We start from the raw sequence: 21,882 nt of genomic DNA on the forward strand, positions 1-21,882 counted from the left end.
TGGAACATGTGGTCTCAATAAGAATGGTGGAGAACTAACTTTGGTCCCCTGGTAGCCATGAAAATCAGCTTATCTCCGCTGGGATGACATCTTTTATTGCGCTTTGTGTATTTTTGATTTATTCAGCTGCCTGGGTGCGTGTGAGTATGCGCATGATACGGCGGTTCTCAGCACCTCCAATGTATGCTCATGGTTGCGTATCTGTGTTTTTTTTTATTTTTTAGACGGAATGCGCCAACTTTGTACGTCTTCTGCAACCGTACAACCGCACTCACCTCCTGGCCTGCGGCACTGGAGCCTTCCACCCCATGTGTAGCTTCATCTATGTGGGACACAGAGGAGAGGTAAGCCACACACACCATTTACACAGGTATGTGCGTGTAACGGGCGCCAACTAGCGTGATAATGTGTTCGGTAAACTTTGTTTTCCGATGCATTAGGAGCTGCACAGACAACCTGGGGTTTCATCCCATTTAATACAGACGTAACGGCATATGAGTTTTATTTCGGAAGGAATACCAATGAAAGACAGTGGAAAGTAGGGATTAGGGTTGTCCCGATACCAATATTTTGGTCCATGTACCATACTTGCCAACCCTCCCGGATTTTCCGGGAGACTCCCGAAATTCAGCGCCTCTCCCGAAAACCTCCCGGAAGAAATTTTCTCCCCAAAATCTCCCGAAATTCAGCCCGAGCTGGAAGCGACGCCCCCTCCAGCTCAAACATGCACAGTTCGAAGCTTGAAAAGGAGGATTGCAGGCGGATCTGACGGCATTGAAAGTCATTTTTAAAAACGACTGCTAATCCCCCTCCTTTTCGACCGGACGACCGCGGAGAATTAAAGTACGAACACTCATGAGGCAGAAGTTCATTAAAATGGACGGATTCACCGGCTCTCAGCCATGTTTCCGTCACACAGAGGAAGTCCGCGGGAAGTGAAGAAATCCTTCAGGATAAACGTCTTGTTTGTCAAAGATCTTGTGTTCACAAGACCGAACCTGGTGGGGGCCAGCACGTCCAGGGGCGCAGCTAATCCAGGTGGGGCCTGACACACAGCCCGCAGGTGGCGGGGGAGAGGACGACAGAGACGAAAATAGACGCAAATAACACAAAAACGAACAGAGCTGACAGCGAGAGACGCCAGGCCAAAGCACATTCTGGTGCCATCTTCTGGAAACTCGAACATGACATTAATCAAATAGTGAAAGGTAAGTGTTGTTGTTGTTTTTTTGTAAACAGCAAGCACAGTACAGTAAGTAGAACAACTGTGTTTTTATTAGTGTATTTGATAGGTGCCGTCTGAAATTAAACTTTTTATTTTATCTATATATACAATAAGATAAATATATAAAGCTAGAATTCACTGAAAGTTACGTATTTCATATATATATATATATATATATATATATATATATATATATTTATATACATATATACATACATATACATATATATATATATATATATATATATATATATATATATATATATATATATGTGTATATATATATAAAATATTCGAGTTGGTGAATTCGCTGTAAATATACTCTCCTCTTGACCACGCCCCCCACCCCAACCACACCCCCCACGCCCCACCTCCCGAAATCGGAGGTCTCAAAGTTGGCAAGTATGCCCGGTACCAAAATGTATTTCAATACTTTTCCACAAAAAAATGTTGTCTTTACTTGAACAAATAATCTTAGGGTACATTAAACATATGTTTCTTATTGCAAGTTTGTCCTTAAATAAAATAGTGAACATACTAGACAACTTGTCTATTATTAGTAAGTAAACAAACAAAGACTCCTAATTAGTCTGCTGACGTCTGCAGTAACATATTGTGTCATTTATCATTCTATTATGGAATAGAATACAATAGAAAGTACTTTATTGATCCGTGGGGAAAATTCAGCACCACAGTTTGCTCACAATAGACAATAATAATAATAAATAATATAATTTATATCCCGTTCGGGGTGGCGGGGGGTCGCTGGAGCCTATTTCAGCTGCATTTGGGCAGAAGGCGGCGTACACCCTGGACAAGTCGCCACCTAATCGCAGGGCCAATACAGGTAGACAGACAACATTCACACTCACATTCACACACTAGGTCCAATTTGGTGCTGATCCTGAACGGGACAAGCGGTAGAAAATGGATGGATGGATAATTGATATCATACGATATATATATAATATATGAATAATATAAATATATTCTACATTTATTCATACATATTATTTTGTCAACATTATAAGTGACAAACTGTAAAAATTGATTATTAGTCTACTTGTTCATTTACTGAAAATAATGTTAACATTTTCTATCTACACTTCTGTTAAAATGTAATAAGCACTTACTTTACATTAGTTTTGGATGATACCACAAATGTGGGTATTGATCGGATACCAAGTAGTTACAGAATCATACATTGATCATATTCAAAGTCCTCCTGTGTCCAGTAACATATTTACTGAGTTTATAAACATAATATGAATTTTTAAAAAACGGAAAAAAGATTTCATGATGCTAAAAAATATCAATGTAATTATAGTAGTATCGACTAGATACACTCTTGTACTTGGTATCATTACAGTGGATGTTAGGTGTAGATCCATCCATGGCATTTGTTTACATTGTGACCCCGGTGAGCTATTGTAACCTCCTACAGTGTGTAGTGAAGCATGTTTAGCTATTCCTCGTCATGCAGTCATAATGGTACGTGTACGAAACTTACTTCATTTGTCGCCATGGAGACAAGGATTAGTGATTTAGAAGTAGCCGAAACACTGTCGACTGCAGATGGATCTTATCCGCTAGCCAGATAGCCATGTCTTAAAGCACCTCTTCCTAAGGGCGTTTCAGAGTTATAACTTCACCTTTATCTTTACTTTTTAGGCTGAAATGACCAAAACACATTACTGTCGGAGCACCAGAGGCTACGTCCACACTGCAGGGTTGGAGGTTCAATGGGGATTTTGTTTGTCAAATTTGATATTTTTACATAGTAAACATGGCTCCAATTCCGGTAGGTCTCAGTCCTGGAGCATTTGTGGCAATTTCAAGGATTTTGTGCAATATAAGGCAACATTTTCTGAACTGAATTATTGCGTATAGAAGATTTAGGAGGAAAGGGGCAAGAATTTTGGCTCTGGCATGATTAGTGTCAGAGTTTGGTCCGCATTGCCCGCAGAAAGTCGGACCTGTTTCCAGTGAGGGTGGATGGTGGTCCAGAATCGCTTCGAAGCTGTCCGGAAGTCATTTTCCATGACTTCCCCAAACTCCTCCCATGTTCGAGTCTTTGCCTCCGCGACCGCTGAAGCTGCACACTCCTTGGCCTGTCGGTACCTGTCTGCTGCCTCCGGAGTCCTATGAGCCAAAAGAGACCGATTGGACTCTTTCTTCAGCTTGACGGCATCCCTCACCGCTGGTGTCCACCAACAGGTTCTAGGATTACCGCCACGACAGACACCAACCACCTTGCGGCCACAGCTCCAATCGGCCGCCTCGACAATAGAGGTACGGAACATTGTCCACTCGGACTCAATGTCCAGTGCCTCCCTCGTGACATATTCAAAGTCCTTCCGGTGGTGGGAATTGAAACTCTCTCTGACAGGGGACTCTGCCAGACGTTTCCAGGAGACCCTCACAATGCGTTTAGGCCTGCCAGGTCTGTCCGGCATCCTCCCCCACCATCACAGCCAACTCACCACCAGGTGGTGATCGGTAGAAAGTTCCGCCCCTCTCTTGACCCGAGTGTCCAAAACATGAGACCGCAATTCCGATGACTCTACTCCAAAGTCGATCATGGAATTGCGGCCTAGGGTGTCCTGGTGCCAAGTGCGCATATGAACATGGTGTTTGTTATGGACAAACTGTGACGAGCACAAAAGTCCAATAACAAAACACCACTCGTGTTCAGATCCGGGCGGCCATTCTTCCCAATCACGCCTCTCCAGGTTTCACTGTTGTTGCCAACATGAGCGTTGAAGTCCCCCAGTAGAACGAGGGAATCACCTGGGGGAGCACTCTCGAGTACTCCCTCGAGTGTATCCAAAAAGGGTGGGTACTCTGAGCTGCTATTTGGTGCGTAAGCACAAACAACATTCAAGACCCGTCCCCCCACCCGAAGGGGGAGGGAAGCTACCTTCTCGTCCACTGGGTTGAATTCCAGGGCACAGATAGCAGGCCCATCAAAATTTGTTAATATCAGAGTGTGCGCCGGGCCCGTGTGTGGTGGAAAATTGGACCCTGTGGTCGAAAAGGTTGAGAACTACTGATGTAGAACACAAGGAACCACTGATTTGTTCATTGGCTAGTTTGATCGAATTGAATTTAGATTCTTCTCTTGGCGCAATCAAACATACTTTTACTATACTGTCCACAGATACTGTTCATAAAAGTACATACTCTTAAATAACCCCGGACCTGGGCAGATGCCAGCCTACGGAAAAAATCTTTGGGCCTCTCCGTTTAGCTTGAGGTTAATCAATGTCGAGCGTGTCCCCCCTCAAAGCCAAACAAACGTCAAGAACGGATGAACGAGAGCCATTAAGACTCAACTTGTAGCTGTTGGATGCATCACTGCCGACCGCCACATGACGGCCCAAAGCGACCCAGCGGGGGGGCGGCAGTCAAAGTGGGTACGAGGATCCACATAGAGGAAATGTAAGACCGTGGTGGGAAAGTGCCAAACTTAGTGTGGTGTGTGTAGAAGAATGTGTACTTTTTACTCTACTTAGAGTTGCGTGTGTATACGTACGTGTACTCTTTACTCTACTTAGTGTTGCGTGTGTATTCGTACGTGTACTCTTTACGCTACTTAGTGTTGTGTTAAACTTGTACTCAGTGTTGTGTGTGTGTAGAAGAATGTTTACTTTTTACTCAGTGTTGTGTGTGTATACATATGTGTCCTTTTTACTCTACTTAGTGTTGCGTGTGTATTCGTACGTGTACTCTTTACGCTACTTAGTGTTGTGTTAAACGTGTACTCAGTGTTGTGTGTGTGTGTAGAAGAATGTGTACTTTTTACTCAGTGTTGTGTGTGTATATGTATGTGTACGTTTTATTCTACTTAGTGTTGTGTGTGTATACGTATATGTACTTTTTACTCTACTTCGTGTTGTGTGTGTATACGTATGTGTACTTTTTTATTCCACTTAGTGTTGTGTGTGTATACATATATGTACTCTTTACTATCTTAGTGTTGTGTGTGTAAACATACGTGTACTCTTTACTCTACTTACTGTAGTGTTTTGTGTGTATACGTACGTGTACTCTTTACGCTACTTAGTGTTGTGTTAAACGTGTACTCAGTGTTGTGTGTATGTAGAAGAATGTGTACTTTTTACTCAGTGTTGTGTGTGTATACGAATGTGTACTTTTTATTCTACTTAATGTTGTGTGTGTATACGTATATGTACTTTTTACTTTACTTCGTGTTGTGTGTGTATACGTATGTGTACTTTTTATTCTACTTAATGTTGTGTGTGTATACGTATATGTACTTTTTACTTTACTTCGTGTTGTGTGTGTATATGTATGTGTACTTTTTATTCCACTTAGTGTTGTGTGTGTATACGTATCTGTTCTCTTTACTCAGTGTTGTGTTTGTATACGTAAGTGTACTCTTTACTCTACTTGGTGTTGTGTTAAACGTGTACTTAGTGTTGTGTGCGTGTAGAGGAATGTGTACTTTTTACTCAATGTTGTGTGTGTATTCATATGTGTACTCTTTACTCTACTTAGTGTTGTGTGTGTATACATATATGTACTTTTTACTTTACTTCGTGTTGTGTGTGTATACGGATGTTTTTTTTTATTCCACTTAGTGTTGTGTGTATACGTATGTGTACTCTTTACTCTACTTAGTGTTGTGTGTGTATACGTAGGTGTACTCTTAAATCTACTTAGTGTTGTGTTAAACGTGTACTCAGTGTTGTGTGTGTGTGTAGAGGAATGTGTACTTTTTACTCAATGTTGTGTGTGTATAGGTATGTGTACTCTTTACTCTACTTAGTGTTGTGTGTGTATACGTACGTGTACTCTTTACGCTATTTAGTGTTGTGTTAAACGTGTACTCAGTGTTGTGTGTGTGTAGAAGAATGTGTACTTTTTACTCAGTGTTGTGTGTGTATACATATGTGTACTTTTTATTCTACTTAGTGTTGTGTGTGTATACATATATGTACTTTTTACTTTACTTCGTGTTGTGTGTGTATACGTATGTGTACTTTTTATTCCACTTAGTGTTGTGTGTGTATACATATCTGTTCTCTTTACTCACTTAATGGTGTGTTTGTATACGTAAGTGTACTCTTTACTCTACTTAGTATTGTGTTAAACGTGTACTTAGTGTTGTGTGCGTGTAGAGGAATGTGTACTTTTTACTCAATGTTGTGTGTGTATACGTATGTGTACTCTTTACTCTACTTAGTGTTGTGTGTGTATACATATATGTACTTTTTAATTTACTTCGTGTTGTGTGTGTATACGGATGTATTTTTTATTCCACTTAGTGTTGTGTGTATACGTATGTGTACTCTTTACTCACTTAGTGTTGTGTTTGTATACGTAAGTGTACTCTTTACTCAACTTAGTGTTGTGTTAAACGTGTAGTTAGTGTTGTGTGCGTGTAGAGGAATGTGTACTTTTTACTCAAATGTTGTGTGTGTATACGTATCTGTACTCTTTACTCTACTTAGTGTTGTGTGTGTATACATATATGTACTTTTTACTTTACTTTGTGTTGTGTGTGTATACGGATGTATTTTTTATTCCACTTAGTGTTGTGTGTATACGTATGTGTACTCTTTACTCTACTTAGTGTAGTGTGTGTATACGTACGTGTACTCTTAAATCTACTTAGTGTTGTGTTAAACGTGTACTCAGGGTTGTGTGTGTGTGTAGAGGAATGTGTACTTTTTACTCAGTGTTGTGTGTGTATAGGTATGTATACTTTTTACTGTACTTAGTGTTGTGTGTGTTTACGTATGTATACTTTTTATGCAACTTAGTGTTGTGTGTGTATACGTTTATTTACTTTTTACTCCACTTAGTGTTGTGTGTGTACGTACGTGTACTCTTTACTCGACTTAGTGTTGTGTGTGTATACGAATGTGTACTCTTTACTTAGTGTTGTGAGTGTATACATACGTGTATTTGTTACTCTACTTAGTATTGTGTGTGTGTATACGTACATATAATCTTTACTCTACTTAGTGTTGTGTATACGTATGTGTACTCTTTACCTAGTGTTGTGTATGCGTATACATACGTGCACGCTTTACTCTACTTAGTGCTGTGTATTCTGCTTTACACAGCAAGTACTCATGAGAAATACACCTCCTACTTCTATTGTACTACACAAATGGAAGTACTGCACCGTGCCTATGAGAGACAAATATGTTTTGCTTAATGGCGGACATATTTTTAACCCAACTTTCGTCAAATTTAACACGCAAGTGTTTGTCAGTCCCTCGAAGGTGCGTACCAAATTTGGCGGGGATTCGATTAAACACAGGGAATAAATAACTGAGAGTTTTGTCAAGCTTAGAAATTGTAAGACAGTCCGACTGAATGGGGTCAAACTTTAGGTTTCAAAAACAGCGCCATTATGCGGTGCGTTCGTCTGACAAATATTAGCACTGGCAACACAGTAGGTGTTAGAGCTGGGCAATGAATATAGTTTTGATTTTGGTTACAGCATCTCACGATGATGAAAATATAATAATAGAAAAAGAGGAATAATGGACTGCGAGCTTGTAACGGTGGAACTAATACTAAGCGAATGAGCGGGAATAGATCACGTCTACTAAAAGTTTGGTTGCTACTTTTTATTTGACACAACGCTAGTATGTCTAATCAATAATCGCCAAGCTCCACGAAAATAAGGCATATGATTTCCGCGTTGAGTCACATAATTGGCCAATATAACAAAATCCGCAGAACATCAGGGAAATTGACATAAATGGGAGTCAAATGCAGTTATTGTGAAGGGAAGGAATATTTCTTTGGTAAAATAATGTTTCATTCATCTCCTAAACACGCAGCATTGTTGAGGCGGCCACTTGAAACAGCAACTAAACTAAGAAGCTAAAGCTAGCAAGAACAATCCATACACCCACAACACATTTCATCTGCTTGTGTTGTAGTGAACGACATCATCCATGTAAGATCAATGTACCGTATTTTTCGGACTATAAGTTGCAGTTTTTTTCATAGTTTGGCCAGGGGTGCGACTTATACTCAGGAGCGACTTATGTGTGAAATTATTAACACATTACCGTAAAATATCAAATAATATTATTTAGCTCATTCACGTAAGAGACTAGACGGATAAGATTTCATGGGATTTAGCGATTAGGAGTGACAGATTGTTAGGTAAACGTATAGCATGTTCTATATGTTATAGTTATTTGAATGACTCTTACCATGATATGTTACGTTAACATACAAGGCACGTTCTCAGTTGGTTATTTATGCGTCATTTAACATACACTTATTCAGCCTGTTGTTCACTAATCTTTATTTATTTAAAATTGCCTTTCAAATGTCTATTCTTGGTGTTGGGTTTTATCAAATACATTTGCCCAAAAATGCGACTTATACTCCAGTGCGACTTATATATGTTTTTTACTTCTTTCTTATGCATTTTTGGCCAGTGCGACTTATACTCCGGCGCGACTTATACTCCGAAAAATACGGTACAAACAATCCATACACCCACAATACATTTCATCTGCTTGTGTTATAGTGAATGACATCATCCATGTAAGATCAAGCTATACACCCACAACACATCTCATATGCTTGTGTTGTCATGAATGACATCATCCATGTAAGATCAATATACAAACAGTAGTAACAATTTGAGAGGCACTCTCCCTTTCAAAAAAAAAAAAAAACTCTAGTCGCCTCCTCAGGTCAATCTTCCCCTTTACAATAATAGCACGGTGCGCCACATCCAGTTTGACTGCACTAACAAATTTAAGGTTTCAGAAAAGTACTTTACAGAAGAAAAATGCACTTAAATCACTTATTGATACATATACACAATTTTTATGCTTTGACTTAAAATACTGGTCAAAATTGCCCAAAGACGTATTGTACCAGTAGGATTATAGAATTATTATTATAATAGGATTTTTGCATTTAATTAAGAAACATTTTATAACATTTTATGTCGACACAAAAAGCACACGGTGGTGGTAAAAAATGTGTAAAAGGTAAAAAAATGGAACTAAAAACAATTAAAACGTAAAAACGGATTTTTATTGTTTTTATATTACTTTTGTTATTTAAATGTGTTGTTATTACTAATATTTTACTTGTTGTGGATTATTTGTTATTAATTAATATCCGTTTTTTTTAAACTATATTTAAAGTCGAGTTTTGGTAGTACAATAACTACTCATGTTCTCAAATTAATGAGTAATCGTGTCATTAATCGTGATTATATCAATTAAAATATTGGTGATTATTATTTTTGCTTTTAGTTGTCTGAGGTGTTACCCTTCCGATAAATACACTACATGCTGGCGCTGTTGTTGCATCCTAAAGTTTGACCTCTTTATGTTGGCCTGACTTGAAATTTTTCAGCTTTGCAAAACTCTCAACTGTTTCTTTGCCGTGTCTAATCGAATCACTACAGAATTTGGCACGCGCCTCCGGGAGACCGACAAGCACGTGTGTGTCAAATCTGAGAAAGATTGGTTGAAAAACATGGGCCCTATTCAGCAAAACATCTTTGCTCTTTGTCCGCAAGTCATTTGTCCAATTCAGGGCTGTCCACACTCTTTGACTTTGGGGCCGCATTGGCCTGGGAGTAACAGGATTCAATTTATGAATGAATCAATCATTCAAACAATATTCTTTACTTAACCAGATAAAACCTGGCCAAGAGGGCAGCAAAACAATGTTACAAAAACAACACAGCAGTCACACACCCCAATTAAAAAAACATTACTTACATATATTAACATAAAAACATGTGATGAATCAAAACAATGATACAATGTTTGAGTAAAAACAACATAAAAACAAGTAAAATGCTTAACAGAGTTTCTCGATCCTTTTAAAATGGCCTGAAATAATTATTAAATATTTATATAATTGGATAACAAGAGTATGTGAAAGTTTGACTCCTACCTTGTTTACTGCTTTGACGACCTCCTTTACAGTTTTGTAATCAATCGGAAATGTCAAGCAGCTAAAAAGTGCCAAACATAGATAAGTGTGGAGCGTGTTTTCGTCACGACGAGGGGGTTTTCGCAACTTACTGCGAGGATTGTTCTCCCGGGATGCAATGGGTTTTTCCGGAAACAGGTAGCAGGTAGGAACATATGTATTATTAATCTAACTACATGGGACAAAATACAGGAACTAAAGCAAAAGGAAAGCGTGCCGACTGCACGAAAGGCTAAGGAACATAAAACTTAACGTAGGAAATATACGCTAACACTTTAATTGAACTATGGACATAGAAAACAACTAAACAAACTATGGCATAGAACGAACAAGACTTACTGCGGCATGAATGAAGCAATGGCATGTAACGAGCATGAAATATATGTCTTTGCCAGTTAGTCGCCAAGGCGACTAACTGGCAAAGACAGGCTTAAATAATAGTCTCTTAATTAGAGCAGGTGCTTGTCTCGAACACATGAGGCAGGTGAAACCAATAAGTCGCCATGGTAACTAAAGAAACAAGAGAGTCCAAACAGGAACTAAAAGAGTCTGAAACAGACATAAAAATAACAAAAACATAATCCAGACCACAGATCATGACAGTTTTGCATTTTTGTCATCGTACATTAGATTTAAACGAGAGTAATTTTTATTTTTTATTTTTTTTATGCTGCTGAGATGGGTTAATTTTTTATGATATCCACAAAGTTCAGTTAGCAGATTGTGCTACTTGTGACCATGTGTGTTGACTTTTTGTGTTGGTTGCATTTATTAATTTTTTCGTGCCATGACGAGGCAATGTTGTTTGGATTGGGTCATATTAGTAAATGCTGTGCTGTTTTTTTCTTTTAAAACATAATGTGTGAGCATTGATCTAAATTACCCTAATTTGGCCACAAAATGGATTTTCCGATATTTTTAATTAATTTGAGAACACTCCACGGGCCAGTTTGCTAAGTAAACGTCTCGCAGTGGGGCGGTATAGCTCGGTTGGTAGAGTGGCCGTGCCAGCAACTTGAGGGTTCCAGGTTCGATTTCCGCTTCCGCCATCCTAGTCACTGTTGTTGTGTGCTTGGGCAAGACACTTTACCCACCTACTCCCAGTGCCACCCACAGTGCTGTAAATGTAACTTAGATATTGGGTTTCACTATGTAAAGCGCTTTGAGTCACAAGAGAAAAAGCGCTATATAAATATGATTCACTTCACTTCACAAATCAAATTGAAGATGCTGCACGTGGCCCGCGGGCTGTAGTTTGGACACCTGTGGTCTAATGATTGAAATTAAGGGTGGAAACATGTCAAAACATGCACACACCTACTTACTGTGCTATTACTTTTCTGACTTAAAAAAACAAAAAAAAAACATGGCCACCTTCCATCAAAAGGGGCGGAACTTAAGAACTAATTGTCCATAAGTTATTGACCATTTGTCTAATGATGATACAACGTTGAAGATATCTATATTACATGAATTCTAGCATGACCTTCAAAGTATTTTGACAACAACCCATAGGAGGCTCCCTTAATGTTATTTACAATCATTTTGAAACTGACTGCATTTTCAGGTTTATGAAACATTATATTATCCTCCTGAGAACCAGCGTCATCTGTACATTGATTTTCTTTTTTTTATGATGCTAAATGTACCGTGTGTGGACTTAGTAGCCTCATCAGGTAGTCACGGTCAGAACCCACAAGTCCACGGGGAGCGGGCCCGTTTATTTAACCAGTCGCTAACTGGTCCAAAACACACACACACACGAATGTTTGCCTGACCTGTGTGGAGAACCGAGACTCGGAGCGATCCAACTGGACTCTGGGTGGGATGACCTTTGTTCCCCCAGGGGCGTTTCATCTCAGCGAGGGTCAGACGTACATGTTTTACTGGTTATAGTGGTTGTAGTGGTTGTGTCTTTCTCATGCCATCACTCTGGGTTGGAGTCCAATCGCCGTTTGATGCTGAGGCGTTGTTATGACGTTGGTGTGTCAGCACCATTTAGGTGAAGAATGGCGCTAGAAATGTTTGTCCAGCCAATCCTTGGCTTCATTGTTCTTTGTCTTCGCTAATGTTGGCGTCGTTTAACCATTGTCCAAAAACAAACAATCTTTTTAAAAAATAAAGTCATATTATGATTTCTTTTGTTCATTTAAAACACTTTCTTGTGCTCTACATCAGCGTTTCTTAATCATTATTGGACTTGGAGGGCCTCCAAAAAATATCTGTTTCTTAGCTGAGGTCTGTAAGGGCCGCAGCTGCACTCGGTAGTAATGCAACTTTCAAGCACTTGTGGCAGTAATGACGAAATCAAACAAACCGAAGAAGTCTGCGGCTAAAGTCATAGAGAAGTTTCTTAAGCGCAAAAATTATGACTAAAGTGGTGAAGCTGTATTTTCGTTTGCACTTAATTTTCATTGACAGTTTATTTAAGAAACATGTATATTCCATCCATCCATATTTTACCACTTGTCTCTTTTGGGGTCATGGGGGTGCTGGAACCTATCTCACCTGCATTATTATTACTTATTATTAACACTTCCTTGTGGTCTACATCAGTGTTTTTTTAACCATAGGGCCCATTAGTGGTCCCTGAGCGCCACCTTGAGGGCGGTTAAAAAGTATAATTTTCTTAGCTGAGATCCCTGAGGTCCGTATGGGCCGCAGCTGCACTCAGTTGCAATACACTTTTTCCCCCACTTGTGGCATTAATGACAATATCAAACAAACTGAAGAAGTCTGCGGCTTAAGTCATAAAAAAGTGCAAAAATTATGACCAAAGTGGTGAAGCTGTATTGTCATTTGCACTTACATTTATTTAAGGAACATGTATATTATTATTATTTATTATTAAGACTTCCTTGTGGTTTACATCAGTGTTTCTTAACCATAAGGGCCCATTAGTGGACCACGGGCGCCACCTTGATGGCCGCCAAAAAATATCAGTTTCTTAACTGAGGTTGGTATAGGCCACAGCTGCACTCAGTTGCAGTATACTTTTCCACCACTTGTGGTAGTAATGGCAATATCAAACAAACAGAAGAAGTCTGCGGCTAAAGTCATAGGGAAGTTTCTTAAGCGCAAAAATTATGACCAAAATGGTAAAGCTGTATTTTCATTTGCACTTACATTTTATTGACAGTTTATTTAAGTGGCATATACATTATTATTATTTATTTTGAACACTTCTTTGTGGTCTACATCAGTGTTTCTTAACCATAGGGCCCATTTGTGGTCCCCGAGCGCCACCTTGAAGGCCGCCAAAAATATAATTTTCTTAGCTGAGGTCCGTATGGGCCGCAGCTGCACTTAGTTGCAATACACTTTTCCACCACTTGTGGTAGTAATGGCAATATCAAACAAGCTGAAGAAGTCTGTGGCTTAAGTCATAGGAAAGTGCAAAAGATATGACCAAAGTGGTGAAGCTGTATTGTCATTTGCACTTATATTTATTTAAGGAACATGTTTATTATTATTATTTGTTATTAAGACTTCCTTGTGGTTTACATCAGTGTTTCTTAACCATAGGGCCCATGAGTGGACCACAGGAGCCACCTTGATGGCCGCCAAAAAATATCAGTTTCTTAACTAAGGTCTGTATGGGCCGCAGCTGCACTCAGTTGCAGTATACTTTTCCACCACTTGTGGCAGTAATGACAATATCAAACAAACAGAAAAAGTCTGCGGCTAAAGTCATAGGGAAGTTTCTTAAGCGCAAAAATTATGACCAAATTGGTAAAGCTGTATTTTCATTTGCACTTATATTTCATTTTCCACCACTTGTGGCAGTAATGACAATATCAAACAAACAGAAAAGTATGCGGCTAAAGTCATAGGGAAGTTTCTTAAGCGCAAAAATTATGATCAAAGTGGTAAAGCTGTATTTTCATTTGCACTTATATTTTATTGACAATTTATTTAAGTAGCATATACATTATTATTATTTATTTTGAACACTTCCTTGTGTTCTACATCAGTGTTTCTTAACCATAGGGCCCATTAGTGGTCCCCGAGCGCCACCTTGAGGGCCGCCAAAAATATTATTTTCTTAGCCCCGTATGGGCCGCAGCTGCACTATGTTGCAATACACTTTTCCACCACTTGTGGTAGTAATGACAATATGAAAAAAACTGAAGAAGTATGCGGTTAAAGTCATAGAAAAGTGCAAAAATTATGACCAAAGTGGTGAAGTTGTATTGTCATTTGCACTTACATTTTATTGACAGTTTATTTAAGGAATATGTATATTATTATTATTTATTATTAACAATTCCTTGTGGTTTACATCAGTGTTTCTTAACCATAGGGCCCATTAGTGGACCGCGAGCGCCACCTTGAGGGCCACCAAAAAATACTGCACTCAGTTGCAGTATACTTTTCCACCACTTGTGGAAGTAATGACAATATCAAACTAACACAAGAAGTCTGCTAAAGTAATAGAGAAGTTTCTTAAGCGCAAAGTGGTGAAGCTGTATTTTCATTTGCACTTACATTTTATCCACGGTTTATTTGAAGAACATATATATTATTATTATTTATTATTAATTTAGTTAGAATATACATTTTTAACAATTTGTAATTGTATGTACACTTTTTAAACAATCCCATCTTTTGCAGTATATTGGATTAGTATGTGTTTTTATACAAAGCTTGATCTCAGCTTTAATAATACTTTATTAAGTTAACTTTGTGGTTAATACATGATTTCATATCTTTGACAAGGGTTATCCTGTAAGTAGGTTAAATATAAATATTGAATACGAATAAAAACAAAAGTAATATTAATAGTTCAGTGTTAATATCTGAGTGGGCCCCGAGTCTCTCTGCAGGGAAAAGTTGGGCTCTGAGGTCAAATAAGTTTTACTGACCGTCTTCAAGCTGTTTTCTGACCGCCCCTCAGGATGCGCCATTTTGTGGGCTGTCTTAAATTACGTGCCAATGTCCTCCTCCAGGCCAAGCACCCTGTGACTGAGTCCCCCCCCCCCCCCGTCAGCCATGTTATAGTTTTTTATGCACTTCTGTATCAATATTACTGACAGAAACAAGTTGGAACTATAAGCTACCGCCAAGGATTTTAGCATGCATGTGCATGTAGGAGCCAGTCTGCCCTGCAACAAGAGGATAGAGGTAAAGAAGAAACGTATTGACTTCGGTGGCAAACTACGACTGGATAAAAAAGGCGGACTCGTGCAAAGTAAATTCACATCAAATCCATCCTTGCCATGTTCAGGGTTTCCACATGATGTAATTTAATTTTTCATTACCGCCAAACCCATTTCCATTCATTTTCTACCGCTTATTCCCTTTTGGGGTTGCGGGGGGCGCTGGCGCCTATCTCAGCTACAATCTGGCAGAAGGCGGCGTATACCCTGGACAAGTCGCCACCTCATCGCAGACCGCCAAACCCTGAAAATATTTTATTTTACTTGAAAACAAATTAAAGTAATATAAATCACACAAAGTCTGATGCTATTTTTAACTTTTATTACCATTCTTATGATAACAAACGGCACAATTCCAACAGGTTTTACCTTCCGTGCAAACACTTTCGTCTCTGAGTCCACGCAAACCACACAAACTCAAAACATTAGCATTAGCTGGTCGTTAAGAGTACGAATTTATATATATAGCCTAGTATGTGCGCACTATTGATAAGTGATGTACTGAAAACTAGACCACCGAAAAACAATTTGATCACCAAAATCCACGCTACCGAACCCAGACGTGAACAAAACACACGCCATTGTCTGGAGCGTTGTCAGCATGTCTGTGATAGGGACGTGACCATATATACAGCCATCTACAAAATGTGCAAATATTAAGAGGACAATGTCGGATTTTAAGGAGAGATAGTCCAACTGGAGCAGCAGATGGAGGCAAGTGTGACGTCATGATCGCTACAGCTAGCCTCTTTCGTCAGGGACATCGAGGGACAGAAGTTAAGAGTCTCGAAATAGGACTACATTTTATAATAACACCAGAAGAAGATGCTAAATTTGTTGCTGGTTGTTTTTTAATTAAAAAAGTCATTAAAAATCTCTTAAGACTTGAAAAAAATCACAACAAAGTACATTGTACAAAAAGCAGTTACAATTGGCAAAACGATAAAAGAATACATGTTAATACTAATTAATGATAACATTTAGTGTGTGAATGTGAGTGTGAATGTTGTCTGTCTATCTGTGTTGGCCCTGCGATGAGGTGGCGACTTGTCCAGGGTGTACCCCGCCTTCCGCCTGATTGTAGCTGAGATAGGCGCCAGCGCCCCCCGCGACCCCAAAAAAGGGAATAAGCGGTAGAAAATGGATGGATGGATTTTTGTTTTTAAATATATGTATACATTTTTTGGGCCTGTTTTAAACAAAGTCATCATCATAGCAAATTATGCTGATTACTCATTGGCGTCATAGTGACCATCATCATCATCATTGGCAGTCACTCAAAGCGAGTATGACGATCCTCCTGGTAGGGGTGTATCCCTTTATGGAGGATGCCTGTGCTTGACTTTGTTTAACGTGGTGAGACTGGTGTACAGACAGTAACCACACGATCCTTGACAGATCCGGGTCAGGGTCCAGTGGCAATGAGTCCAAGACGACCGGGGACCCTTTTCTGCTGCAGCCTTCATCCGCCATCCCAGCCATTGTGACGCTCCATAGGGTTAGCAATCATCCTCCACCTGTTCCACGGTTGAGGCCTTGGGTTGTTATTTCGCCATAACTGGGCCCACATGAATGTGGGGGTGCCTTCTTCCGCCATCCCAGCCGTTGCGGTAGTTCTTACATCTACCGTCTTCCGCCTGCTCCGCCGTTGAGGTCTACACCGTATCCCTGGCTAGGGGGCAGTCAGGTACTAGGCCTTTGCCAAGGGCCACCTGGGGTAACAGTAGTAAAAGGGTTAACCTCCTACTGCCCCAAGACCCCATAGGGGGAGCCTCCACTACCGGATGCACTTTAACGTCATCCCCAGGATCACCTTAGTGACCACGCCCCCACCACCACAGGTATCTTGGTAGTCTAGGGAAAACCCTCCGTGTTACAGTACCTTAGATGTGCGTGAGGTGACGCCCGGGTGTTGACTTCGCACGTCGGAACTTGACGATCACCACAGCAGCACTGAGAGTGGACTCAGCCAAACTACATCTAGGTAATACAAACCCCGTTTCCATATGAGTTGGGAAATTGTGTTGGATGTAAATATAAACGGAATACAATGATTTGCAAATCCTTTTTAACCCATATTCAATTGAGTGCACTACAAAGACAAGATATTTGATGTTCAAATTCGTAAAATATTTTTTTTTTTGCAAATAATAATTAACTTAGAATTTCATGGCTGCAACATGTACCAAAGTAGTTAGGAAAGGGCATGTTCACCACTGTGTTACATCACCTTTTCTTTTAACTATACTCAATAAATGTTTGGGAACTTAGGAAACTAATTGTTGAAGCTTTGAAAGTTTAATTCTTTCCCATTCTTGTTTTATGTAGAGCTTCAGTCTCCGCTGTCGTATTTTACTCTTTATAATTCGCCACACATTTTCGATGGGAGACAGGTCTGGACTGCAGGCGGGCCTGTATGTACCTTTCAGCATTAATGGTGCCTTCACAGATGTGTAAGTTACCCATGCCTTGGGCACTAATGCCCCCCCATACCATCACAGATGCTGACTTTTGAACTTTGCGTCGATAACAGTCTGGATGGTGTGCTTCCCCTTTGGTCCAGATCACATAATGTCGAATATTTAAAAAAACAATTTGAAATGTGGACTCGTCAGACCACAGAACACTTTTCCACTTTGCATCAGTCCATCTTAGATGATCTCGGGCACAGAGAAGCCGGCTGTGTTTCTGGATGTTGTTGATAAATGGCTTTCGCTTTGCATAGCAGAGCTATAACTTGCACTTACAGAACTGTATTTAGTGACATTGGTTTTCTGAAGTGTTCCTGAGCCCATGTGGTGATATCCTTTAGTGATTGATCTTGGTTTTTGATACAGTGCCGTCTGAGGGATCGAAGGTCACGGTCATTCAATGTTGGTTTCCGACCATGCCGCTTACGTGGAGTGATTTCTCCAGATTCTCTGAACCTTTTGATGATATTATGGACCGTAGATGTAGAATTTCCCTAAATTTCTTGCAATTGCCCTTTGAGAAACGTTGTTTTTAAACTATTTGACTATTTGCTCACTCAGTTGTGGACAAAGGGGTGTACCTCGCCCCATCCCTTCTTGTGAAAGACTGAGCATTTTTTGGGAAGCTATTTTTATACCCAATCATGGCACCCACCTGTTCCCAATTAGCCTGCACACCTGTGGGACGTTCCATATAAGTGTTTGATGAGCATTCCTCAACTTTATCAGTATTTATTGCCACCTTTCCCAACTTCTTAGTCACGTGTTGCTGGCATTAAATTCTAAAGATAATGATTATTTGCAAAAAAAAAAAAAAAAAGTTTATTAGTTTGAACTTCAAATATGTTGTCTTTGCAGCATATTCAACTGAATATGGGTTGAAAAGAATTTGCAAATCATTGTATTCAGTTTATATTTACATCTAACACAATTTCCCAACTCATATGGAAATGAGGTTTGTATGTTGAAGAGGTTCATTTAGCCTACTGATATTATAGATATTGTTATATCGCTCAGTACTATGCCGGCCAGAGGGGATTGGCATTTGTGATCTATATTAAAAGCGATTAATCGGGAATGGAGACCACTTTCTTATTCAGGAAAAACTTCTGACTTTATCGGACACTTTTATAGAAGTACAGTCTTTCTATTTTCTTAAATATCTGTCATTATGGAACTTTGTGTTTCTTTATCTAACATTTATTTCCTCTTGTTACTTAAACTTGAGTTACCCAGCATGATTCCTGACCTTACCAATAGCCACGGTGTATAAAACAATAAAAGCTCCAACTCAACATTGATCTCATTCATCATCTTCTTTAGTTGTACTTTGGATTTGGTTCCATTTCTGACATGTAGGGAGTCTCTTTTGCTTTTCTTTTTCCAATATTGTCCTAACTCTTTACCTCACTGCCCCCAATTGGCCTTTATAAGCTGTCCAATATTTTACTTTGTGTTTTTCCCCCCGTAAAAGACAGCCAAGTTTATACAAGCGGTGAAAGATTCAATTAGAGGCAGAGCTTTTAGGAGAGGAAGGAGACAGGCCGCCATTGTTTGACTGGGCAGTCACAACACAACACCAAACCTCAAATGACTGACCTTCACCGACAATCTCTGGAATTGAGTTCCTCACCTTGTTCCACTTCAGGGCATCAGTCAAGTTACCATAATGTGCAAATAATGTGTGTGTGTGTGTGTGTGTGTGTGTGTGTGTGTGTGTGTGTGTGTGTGTGTGTGTGTGTGTGTGTGTGTGTGTGTGTGTGCGTGTGTGTGTCACCGATCACTTGTCTAAATGGTACTGGTGGTCCTGACATGTTGCGTTTGGCAAAGTCCTCGTTTTCTGTTCATCAGCACTTCACTGTATTTACCTTGGCACACTTTGGAAAAACTGAATCGGCCGCATCATTCTTCAACGTCACGCACGCACCTACGTACGCACACACACACGCAGTGTCTTTAGGTTTTGTAACGAGAGAGCGAAAACGGTGCTGAAGGAATAAGGCAAGTTGTGCACAAACAAAACATGAAATAATACTTTACAGATAATGCAGGGGTCGGGAACCTTTTTGGCTGAGAGAGCCATGAAAACCAAATATTTTAAAGTGTATTACCGTGAGAGCCATATATTCATTTTTAACACTGAATACAACTAAATCAATGCATTTTTCAAGTAAGACCAACATTTTTAGAGTATAATAAGTCTTAATTTTTTTAATAAAATTTTTATTCTGAAGCTAACCAATAATAAATAAAATACTTCTTACCATTGATGCGAATTCTTGAACAGGTGCAGTAGAAAAACGGATGGATTAAAATGCTTAAGAATGTTTTATATTTTGAACGTTATCCAAGATGTCCTGTTGCAAGGTGGTGTTTTTAATTTTCTAACAATACTTGTTCCTTTGTAAAACTTGTATGACAGAGAACAATACTTTAACGGTCATAATAATTATTTCCTGTCATAGTGACATGTTAACCCAACCATTGATCGGTAATTTTTTTATAAATAGTTTTAGTTCCTTGTTCATTTTTTCCCGCTGTTTCTTTCGCTAAATTACTGCAATGCGAATGTATATCCGCATTAAAGTATAATTCTCAGGCCTTTTTCTATTAATTGTTTTAGAATGTGGGGGGCGGCTTAGCTCGGTTACTAGAGTGGCCGTGCCAGCAACTTAAGGGTTCCAGGTTTGATTCCCTCTTCAGCCATCCCAGTCACTGCCGTTGTGTCCTTGGGCAAGACACTTTACCCACATGCTCCCAGTGCCACCCACACTGGTTTAAATGTAACTTAGATATTGGGTTTCACTATGTAAAAAGCTTTGAGTCACTCGAGAAAAGCGCTATATAAATATAATCCACTTCGGCTCTACAGAGGATGTCGTTGTGGTTTGTGTTGTGGTTTGTACAGCCCTTTGAGACACTAGTGATTTAGGGCTTTATAAATAATCATTAATTGATTGATTGATTGATTGATTGATTGATTCACTTCACTTAACTATTTTTAACACTGTTATTACCAGTTGAATTATTAATTACTTATAGTATTAAGCAATGTCAGCTAAGATGTATCTGAGAGCCAGATGCAGTCATCAAAAGAGCCACATCTGGCTCTAGAGCCATAGGTTCCCTACCCCCGAGGTAATGTAATATGATATTTTTGTGGTTTTCAGTCAGTACTGATTGGTGTCCTATCACAGTGTGTGGTGTACTACAAACTCAAAAGCAGAAGATAGTTTACGGCTAATGCCATTGCATGCCGTCTCAAGGCGATGTGTTACTACGCTAGAAAAATAGTTCCACAGTGTTAACTCTTACAATAAATTTCAAAGTTTCTACAGCTTGGTTATTACACAGGTTACAGAACATACATTAAGTATTGTTGATGGCAGGTTTTGGATGCATTTTACAGAATGCTTCCAGAATGGATTTTTCCTATTGGCAATGTTGCTATCCGCTTAGAACGAGACAATTAGTACAAGTTAGAATGCATAAAAAAAACAAGTGTTCTTGTATCTCATAAGGATTGTGAAGTGAATTATATTTATATAGCGCTTTTCTCTAGTGACTCAAAGCGCTTTTACACAGTGAAACCCAATATCTAAGTTACATTTAAACCAGTGTGGGTGGGACTAGGAGCAGGTAGGTAAAGTGTCTTGCCCAAGGACACAACGGCAGTAACTAGGATGGCGGAAGCTGGGATCGAACCTGGAACCCTCAAGTTGCTGGCACGGTCACTCTACCAACCGAGCTATACCGTCAAAATTCCGGAAAAAGTGTAGTTCCTCTTTAAGTTACAAGGCTGAACTTCTCTGGGAGTGTATGCTATAGCAGTGGTTCTCAAATGGGGGTACGCGTACCCCTGGGGGTACTTGAAGTTATGCAAAGGGGTACATGGGATTTTTTTATAAATATTCTAAAAATAGCAACAGTTCAAACATCTTTTATAAATATATTTATTGAATAATACTTCAAAAGAATATGTATGTAAGTTCATAAACATTAAAAAGAAATGCAACAATGCAATATTCAGTGTTGACAGCTAGATTTTTTTGTGGACATGTTCCAT

General features: G+C 39.4%; 1 protein-coding gene across 1 annotated transcript in view; it reads left to right on the forward strand.

The window, feature by feature from the left end:
- LOC133544315 (semaphorin-3G-like) overlaps window positions 1-21,882 on the forward strand; it is a 259,663-nt gene that overhangs the window by 161,275 nt on the left and 76,506 nt on the right. Inside the window, exon 4 of the mRNA XM_061889521.1 lies at window positions 225-344. Within this exon, the coding sequence (XP_061745505.1) occupies window positions 225-344 (120 nt within the window). The remainder of the gene's footprint in view (window positions 1-224; window positions 345-21,882) is intronic.

Source organism: Nerophis ophidion, linkage group LG27 (assembly GCF_033978795.1).
Source record: "Nerophis ophidion isolate RoL-2023_Sa linkage group LG27, RoL_Noph_v1.0, whole genome shotgun sequence".
Classification (NCBI taxonomy): domain Eukaryota; kingdom Metazoa; phylum Chordata; class Actinopteri; order Syngnathiformes; family Syngnathidae; genus Nerophis; species Nerophis ophidion.